Source organism: Oncorhynchus clarkii, chromosome 13, assembly GCF_045791955.1.
Source record: "Oncorhynchus clarkii lewisi isolate Uvic-CL-2024 chromosome 13, UVic_Ocla_1.0, whole genome shotgun sequence".
Taxonomy (NCBI): Eukaryota; Metazoa; Chordata; class Actinopteri; order Salmoniformes; family Salmonidae; genus Oncorhynchus; species Oncorhynchus clarkii.
In genome coordinates, this window is record NC_092159.1 from 39353887 (window position 1) to 39363533 (window position 9647).

At 41.2% G+C, this 9647-nt stretch overlaps 1 protein-coding gene across 2 annotated transcripts in view; it reads right to left on the reverse strand.

Moving 5' to 3' along the window:
* The window catches only part of LOC139364678 (caveolae associated protein 1a), a 31088-nt gene extending 23638 nt beyond the window's left edge, over positions 1-7450 (reverse strand). Inside the window, exons 1-2 of one of the 2 annotated variants that reach the window (XM_071101618.1) lie at positions 7236-7450; positions 6578-7095 (exon numbers count right to left, since the gene is read on the reverse strand). In XM_071101618.1, the coding sequence (XP_070957719.1) occupies positions 6578-7093 (516 nt within the window). In that variant the 5' untranslated portion in view covers positions 7094-7095; positions 7236-7450. Of the gene's footprint in view, positions 1-6577; positions 7153-7235 lie in introns of both variants that reach the window. The other variant, XM_071101616.1, reaches the window with a different exon arrangement.
* Positions 7451-9647: the final 2197 nt, after the last annotated feature.

Consider the following 9647-nt stretch of genomic DNA (forward strand, 5'->3'; position numbering starts at 1 on the left):
GGAGAGGATGAGGAACTAAATGTGATAGGAATTTTCAGCTCCATCCATGCCTTTGTTGGAACTTGATGAAGCATGAATTTGGGGGAATGACAAGGCTGATCAGTAAACAGAGAAACCAAAAAGTGTTGTAATACTTTTCACTTCACATTAGGTTGCTCCCACGCACACAGATTGTAAAAGAAGTCAGAATGCCTCAGACAGAATCTGGGACTGAGCGATAGGAGCAGTGTGTCAAACAGCAGGGGGGGCCCTCCTTTACTGAGGTAATTTATTAAGACCGGCCGTCTCCGATTGGGTTCCTGCTAAATGCCAATAGTGTAACCAATAGTGTAACCTAGTGCCACAGTGGACATTCCAGGAAGGGGATCTGAAAACAAGACCGCAAGCCAATGCAGACACTCTAGAATAAACTGATCAAGATGGCCTCCAACAGCCAGCAACCAGATATTGACGCACCTTTAATATTGACACACCTTTAATTCTCTTCTAGTTAATTATGTTCAGAAAAAGCAGACCGTGTGAACATCTGTCAATGTTTTATAAGGCATTATATTGACCTGCTCTATAGGCATTTCTAAAGATTAAAAGACAAAATATATAATTTAGGCATTAGGCAAAAATAGATTTTCCAAATAGGTCCTTCCTCTGCTTTCTTCTCCTCTGGTTGATATACTGTACTGTAATCATGCCAGCTAATAAGAGCAAAACTAGGTTCAAATACAAAATATCTCAATTACTTTTACATACATTCAAAGTAAGTATTCAGATATATTTTAATTGAAAAGACAAGAAATGTAATATTTTTATGCATTTGGAAATGTACTTGAAAAGTATTTGAAATACTGAAAAACACTCACTCAAAAACACTCCCATGCAATTAACACAGATATTTGAAAATAGTATGAGTGTATTTAAAATATCTCAATTACTTTCACATACATTCAAAGTAAGTATTCAGATATATTTTAATTGAAAAGACAAGAAATTTAAATATTTTTATGGATTTGGAAATGTACTTGGAAAGTATTTGAAATACTGAAAAACACTCACTCAAAAACACTCCCATGCAATTAACACAGATATTTGAAAACGCTGTGAAATACAATGATTTAATAAAAAAAAAATATTATTATTATTATTTATTTTTTTACAAATAACCATTAAAATACTAAAATAAAAGTACTCGTTTTGGGCGGTGTATCGGAAAATACTCAAATACACAAAAAAAGTATTTTAAATACCAGATACTCAAAGGCACATGTATTTGTACCCAGGTCTGAATAGGAGACAAGACATCACAGAACTTGCCCCCAGCCAGGTTGCAAACTACCAAAAGTCTCGCCCTGTCATGAGGCTGCCAGCTGCAAGCCATTAGACAGACATTGCAGCACGCAAGGCTAAAAAAACACCAGCCCATGGAGTAGCAGGCTGCCACAGAGAGAGGGACTGTTCAGACTCCCTTCCCTTTCCCTCACTCATCATAACGGAATCCCTCTGCTTGACTAGGACATTATGTATGTACACTGGAGTGGTGTGACTGGGAGTTATACAGCCTGGTACTATGTAATTAGGCTACTCTGTATTGAGACACAGGGGAAAGGTACCCCCGCTTGTTGCTATGGAGAAGGCAATACAAAGAGACAGTCATCCAGTTGAAGTAGAAAGTTTACATACACCTTAGACAAATACATGTAAACATTTTTCACAATTCCTGACATTTAATCCTAGTAAAAGATCCCGGGCTTAGGTCAGTTAGGATCACCACTTTATTTTAAGAATGTGAAATGTCAGAATAATAGTAGAGAGATGTAACGCCCTGACATTGGAGATACCTGTTTATTCTCTATATTTTGGTTAGGTCAGGGTGTGATTAGGGTGGGTACTCTAGTTTTTGTATATCTATGGTTCTCTTTTTCTTTGTTGGCCTAGTATGGTTCTCAGAGGCAGCTGTCTATCGTTGTCTCTGATTGGGGATCATACTTAAGCAGCCCTTTTTCCCCACCTTCAGTTGTTGGATCTTGTCTTTGTTTGGTTGCATGTATTTTGCACGATGAAGGGTTTCGTTCATTGTATTGTTTTTTTTGAGGCTGGTTCACATTTTTAATAAAATATGATGAACTTCAATCACGCCTACCCTTAACGACGAACGTTACAAGATAATTATTTCTTTCAGCATGTATTTCTTTCATCACATTCCCAGTGGGTCAGACGTTTACACACACTCAATTAGTATTTGGTAGCATTACCTTTAAATTGTTTAACTTGGGTCAAACGTTTCAGGTAGCCTTCCACAAGCTTCCCACAATAAGCACACGCTTTTTCAGTTCTGCCCACAAATTTTCTATAGGATTGAGGTCAGGGCTTTGATGGCCACTCCAATACCTTGACTTTGTTGTCCTTAAGCCATTTTGCTACAACTTGGAGTATGCTTGGAGTCATTGTCCATTTGGAAGACCCATTTGCAACCAAGCTTTTAACTTCCTGACTGATGTCTTGAGATGTTGCTTCAATATATCCACGTAATTGTCCTTCCTCATGTTGCCATCGATTTTGTGAAGTGCACCAGTCCCTCCTGCAGCAAAGCACCTCCACATCATGATGCTGCCACCCCAGTGCTTCACAGTTGGGATGGTGTTCTTCAGTTTGCAAGCCTCCCCTTTTTCCTCCAAACATAACAATGGTCATTATGGCCAAACAGTTCTATTTATATTTCATAAGACCAGAGGACATTTCTCCAAAAAGTAAGATCTTTGTCCCCATGTGCAGTTGCAAACTGTAGTCTGGCTTTTTTTAATGGCGGTTTTGGAGCAGTGCCTTCTTCCTTGCTGGGCGGCCTTTCAGGTTATGTCAATATAGGACTTGTTTTACTGTGGATATAGATACTTTTGTACCTGTTTTCTCCAGCATCTTCACAAGGTCCTTTGCTGTTCTGGGATTGATTTGCACTTTTCACACCAAAGTAGGTTCATCTCTAGGAGACAGAACACGTCTCCTACCTGAGCTGTATGGCGGCTGCGTGGTCCCATGGTGTTTATACTTGCATACTATTGTTTGTACAGATGAACGTGGTACCTTCAGGTGTTTGGAAACTTCACCCAAGGATGAACCAGACTTGTGGAGGTCAACTATTTTTTCCTGAGGTCTTGGCTGATTTATTTTGATTTTCCCATGATGTCAAGCAAAGAGGCACTGAGTTTGAAGGTAGGCCTTGAAACATATCCACAGGTCCCCCTCCAATTGACTGAAATTATGTCAATTAGCCTATCAGAAGCTTCTAAAGCCATGACATCATTTTCTGGAATTTTCCAAGCTTTTTAAAGGCACAGTCAACTTAGTGTATGTAAACTTCTGACCCACTGGAATTGTGAAACAGTGAATTATAAATGAAATATTCTGTCTGTAAACAATTGTTGGAAAAATGACTTGTGTCATGCACAAAGTAGATGTCCTAACCGACTTGCCAAAACTATAGTTTGTTAACAAGAAATTTGTGGAGTAGTTGAAAAACAAGTTTTAATGATTCCAACCTAAGTGTATGTAAACTTCCGACTTCAACTGTACATGTAAGGGAGGAATGTAGGAATACATGCCAGGGCATAAGCAAGTTATTATTTGAGCATGAAACAATATATGTACTGTATCTTCACTCACTGTATACGCTCAAGTAAAGAGAAGACAAATACCCCCAAGCGCATACTGTAAACAAATAAATTGTAACTCTGGAAATCAATGGTAATGCAGAAAGTGAGTACAAAAATACACGGAATTAAAAGAAACGCTTTGATAGCAGCTTGGTTAGCCTTGCGAAGAGCATATAGTTGGAGGCTACAACTACTTATAGTAGAGTAGAGTTGACTCTTTCCACAGTTCTATATTCACACAGCGTTATTGTGGGTTTTCCAGCCAGTTAGGCCATGATGAATAGACAGCATGGCACCGCTTCAGGACTAAAATTACGTCTTCATCTTACACTGAGTTGAGGCTTTCAACTATCTGTCACAATCAGTCGTCATAGGTCGGGCGTTGGCTTAATCACATGTGGACCACCGGTACTACTGTGTTTATGGTGTCATATTATGATTTCGGCCCACAGGTCTGGCTTCATATAGCATTAGCCGCATTGGTCAACCATAAGACACTATGGTCCGGGAAAGGTCAATGAACTCAGTCCATGTATCATTCTTCATGCAAACTACAGCACCGGGCAGACGTCAATTCAACATGTATTCCACGTTGGTTCAACGTAATTTCATTGAAATGATATGGAAACAATGTTGATTCAACCAGTATGTGTCCAGTGGGGCTAAGATGAGTATCACTACTAACTAACACACTTAACATAGATAGCCAATCTGTGCAATATGATTTCCTGTTGATAGACAGTGTTCTGAGTTTTTCAGAAAGGGCTGAATCCTAAGTTGGGATACATGCACGTAACTCCAATGTTGAAATCTTTGGCATTATGTTTTACAAGAAAGTATACGTTACACACACATCTCAAATTATAAATTACACCATCGCATCAGCATTCGGCTCTCAAGAATTAGCTTCCTCTCCTGTAGTCTAAATCAGTGTTTCTCCACTCCAGTCCTCGAGTACCCCCTTACCCATTTGTATTGTTGCCTCCGGACAAGCACACCTGATTCAACTTGTCAACTAATCATCAAGCCCTCTAATGAGTTGAATCAGGTGTTTTTGTCCGGGCCTACAGCAAAAATGTGTACGGTTAGGGGTCCTCGAGGTCCTAAGCTGAAAAACACTGGTCTAAGTATCTCACTGGTCTAAATACCTCACTGTTCTAAATACCTCACTGGTCTAAATACCTCACTGGTCTAAATACCTCACTGGTCTAAGTAACTCACTGGTCTAAATAACTCACTGGTCTAAATACCTCACTGGTCTAAATACCTCACTGGTCTAAGTAACTCACTGGTCTAAATACCTCACTGGTCTAAATAACTCACTGGTCTAAATACCTCACTGGTCTAAATACCTCATTGGTCTAAATAAATCACTGGTCTAGATACCTCACTGGTCTAAATAACTCACTGATCTAAATAACTCACTGGTCTAAATACCTCACTGGTCTAAATACCTCATTGGTCTAAGTAACTCACTGGTCTAAGTAACTCACTGGTCTAAGTAACTCACTGGTCTAAATAACTCACAGGTCTAAATACCTCACAGGTCTAAGTAACTCACAGGTCTAAATAACTCACTGGTCTAAATACCTCACTGGTCTAAATATCTCATTGGTCTAAATAAATCACTGGTCTAAATACCCCATTGGTCTAAATAACTCACTGGTCTAAATACCTCCCTGGTCCTAAATAACTCACTGGTCTAAGTAACTCACTGGTCTAAGTAACTCACTGGTCTAAATAACTCACAGGTCTAAATACCTCACTGGTCTAAATATCTCATTGGTCTAAATAAATCACTGGTCTAAATACCCCATTGGTCTAAATAACTCACTGGTCTAAATACCTCCCTGGTCCTAAATAACTCACTGGTCTAAGTAACTCACTGGTCTAAGTAACTCACTGGTCTAAATAACTCACAGGTATAAATAACTCACTGGTCCTAAATAACTCACTGGTCTAAATACCTCACTGGTCTAAGTAACTCACTGGTCTAAGTAACTCACTGGTCTAAATAACTCACAGGTCTAAATACCTCACAGGTCTAAGTAACTCACAGGTCTAAATAACTCACTGGTCTAAATACCTCACTGGTCTAAATACCTCATTGGTCTAAATAAATCACTGGTCTAAATACCTCATTGGTCTAAATAACTCACTGGTCTAAATACCTCCCTGGTCCTAAATAACTCACTGGACATGGAAAGCCTGAGGCCGAATAGCTTTGACCAAGTATACCAGCTAGAGCAGTACCAGTTTAGGGTAAACTCATCCTTGAGTGAGGAGCCACTCACTCTGGTGAGAGAACGTTTAAACAGTTGCTGTAACGTTATAATAAAGTTCAGAGTGTATTTCGCACCAGCTCATGATTTTCCCATGCATCATGGAGAATTCACCCAACCCTGTGGTGGAATCTAGTGGTCTTGTACAAGGTTTCTCCACCTCACATCTGAAGCAGCCTACCGCAATCCACTGCTACAATCTACCATACACAAGTGGCTGTGTATCCATCTTTTGATCCACTCAAACACTGATACACTGCTAACACTTTCTAATAACTTTCATGGATAAGCATTACTAAACTACATACATGTATATGCTACCTTCATTTTATCCCTCTGTTGCCGCAGAGAATTTTCCTGCGTAGCAGGAAATGACAATTGTATGGTATTCAAGGTTTAAAAAGGCTTCTAAAGTTTGTCATTTCCACTTAAAACATGTCAGACTTGATTTATCCTAACTAAAAATGTATCAACCCTTCCAAAAATGTCCATGAATTCTAATCCATTTACTATTTCACATTTCCTGTTCCAGCAGGATTACTTTCATGATGTAGCAAACTGGTCAAATACAGATAGCACACCTGTATTCAGCCTGTCCTCAGAGCCTGTTTGTAAACATGTATGACCACACACCCCTCCGTTTCCCACTCTCACCTGGTAGATGAGAACCTTGAAGTGCCGTCTCTTGAGCAGCTCGTTCTCGTTGCTCTCCAGCTTCTTGATCTGGCCCGCCTGCTTCTCCAGGTTGGTGCGGACCGTCTTCACGTTGACGCTGACCTTGCGCACCTTGCCCAGCATCTTGTTGACGGTGTTGGCCGTGTCAGTGTGGCTCTTGGACAGCTTGGCCAGCTCTCCCTGGATGCAAGAAACAGACTTCTCCATGTCCTGCTGTCTGGCCTCCAGCCCGTTCTGGGTCTGCTGGATCTGGTCCACCACCCCGATGATCTTGTCGAGCAGGGTCAGCACCATGACCCCGTTGATCTGCGCCTCACTCTTGGTGCCCGAGCCCGAGCCCGTGGCCAGCACCAGGTCCACTTCTTCTGAAATGTCGTCTTCATCGCTGTCGGTGGCGGGCTGGACCGCTGCGGCTACCAGGGACACCTCCTCCTCGTCGTCAGACACCTCGGTCAGAGCCACTCGCTCCTGCTGCAAGCCTGCTGGATCCGCCATGGCTGTCAAGTCCAAACACACACCGCTCAGCTCTCACGCTCACTGAGGATAAAAATAGACTACCGGGAGAACAAACTTTAAGGGGCCACCCTGACCAAAAGTCAAATCCAAATACTTTTCCTTTCTATGAAGGGACACTTACTCTTCCACTTCTTTGGAGCTTTTCCTCTTCCCACTTTCTAGTCTACTTGTCTTCTTGCTGTCTTTCTTTTCCTCCTTTTTCTCTTATTCTCAGTCCTCTCAGTCTCTCTCTCTCTCTGTCTTTGCGTCTACCCTGGGATGCTGGCCAACCAACGGGAGTGGAGCCTCTCACTGCTGAGGCATGTGTGCCCTGACTCAAATGACGGGACTCCCTGTGATACCACCCAGTCAAACTTTTCCTTTCCTACACCCGGCCCCCACTATACCCCACCCCACCCGCCACCCTGCTCCTGGGGCTCCACCCCCTTCCCCTGCCCAGCCTGAGGGTATAACAACCACAAGCCCCTGTCTCCACCCCTAGTGGTTGGGCAGAGCCTGGCAGACCCCGCCCCCATGGTAGGGACTTCCAGAGGGGAGGCAGGGGAAGGAGCCAAACATGCACACAATGGCACAAACCGGCACAGATTAAGTGCAAAGTTTAAAGCTCCAGCCACTTGCGTAATTCATTTAATCAAATCTGTCATTTCAAATATCATACCACATGGTTTAGTCAGAATAGAGTTTTGGCTAGACATGTTCTATAACTGGGAATAGAGCCCGACAGTGGAGGTGTCATAATACCCATAAAACCTAGTGGTCAAACAGGGAAATGGTTCCAATTGTTTTTCCACCATACACTTTTCCCACAGGGAATTTTAGAAACATTTAAAAATAAGAGCTGTGTTTTGTGTAGGCGTACCCTGGCGTGACATTTTGATATCCATGTAAATCTCTCGGACAAGGTGAATGTATCCATATATTCTATTTACTCTCAGACTTGAAAATGGTAATTAGCATCAAAATGGACATCATGCAAGACTACAAATCCCTGCAAGCTCCTGCATGTCATCTCTAGCAGACCTCTTTGCTAACAGGTATTGTGTCAATTTAAAACTTGCACAAGACAGTTCACAGAATTGTCAATATAAATACATTTTGCCAATTTATTCATTTTTAAAACTGCATTGTTGGTTAGGGGCTTGTATGTAAGCATTTCACTGTAAGGTCTACAACTGTTGTATTCGGCGCATGTGACTAATACAATTTGATTTGATTCGATTTTATCTGCTATATTTGTCCAAGTGTTATTTACGTTTCTGCTGTAGGCGGTGGTAGACACATCAAACCGACCTCACCTGAATATCGTATCCTTATAGAAATCTATTTGTAAAGCCATGTGGACTCTCTTTTTTGGGATGCTACATGTCTTGCATTAAGAGGAAGATGTATGGTGATTTATGCTTTTTTTTTTTGATCGCCAGCAGAGGGCATATTGTCTTCATGGGCCCTCCACATTGTGTAGTTGTACAATGTCATTTTTCAGCAATCAATTCCAATGACAGTAAGCTAACACCTTCTTGCCAGGTGAATACTAGTCAGTCACTCAACTCTACATTCATGGCCATTCCTGTTTCCAAATATACATTTTCTTCATTACAGGGTCCGTAGTACATTTTTTGACCAGTCACACTTAGGCAGGCCTAGCAATCACACATGCACGGGCACACCGGAGACCAACTTACTCACACAGGACAGGCCCATCTGCACACTCTAGAAACAAGCTGTTGAAAGAGAAAAGGAAATATGTGAGTATCTAGTCTTGTAAGTGCACTTATTCAATTGAGGGCCACATCACAATCACAGACACTACTAGGTGTTGGTATAGTTGCCCCCCAGAGCTATATATTTAGAATAAATACATAGCACTGTTGCCCCTAACCTCTGCTTCATGGTCAGACACAGTGCCTTCAGAAAGTATTCACACCCCTTGACTTTTTCCACATTATGTTGTGTTTCATCCTGAATATAAAATGTATTAAATTTAGATTTGTTTTTGTCACTGGCCTACACAAGATACCGCATAATGTAGGATGATGTTTTTAGAAATGTCTACAAATGAATGAAAAATTAAAAGCTGAAATATCTGAAGTATTCAACCCCTTTGTTATGGCATGCCTAAATAAGTAAAAATGTGCTTAACAAGTGACATAATAAGTTGCATGGACTCACTCTGTGTGCAATAATAGGGTTTACACGATTTCTGAAGGACTACCTCATCATCTCTGAACCCCACACGTACAAGTATCTGTAAGGTCCCTCAGCCAAGCAGTGAATTTCAAACATAGATTCAACCACAAAGACCAGGGAAATTTTCCAATGCTTTGCAAATAAGGCACATATTGGTAGATGGGTAAAAGAAAGCAGACATTGAATATCCCTTTGAGCATGGTAAAGTTATTAATTACACTTTGGATGGTGTATCAATACACCCAGTCACTACACAAATACAGGCATCTCTCCTAACTCAGGGATTTCATGGTGACTTTCAAACAGTTACAGCGTTGAATGGCTGTGATAGGAGGAAACTGAGGAT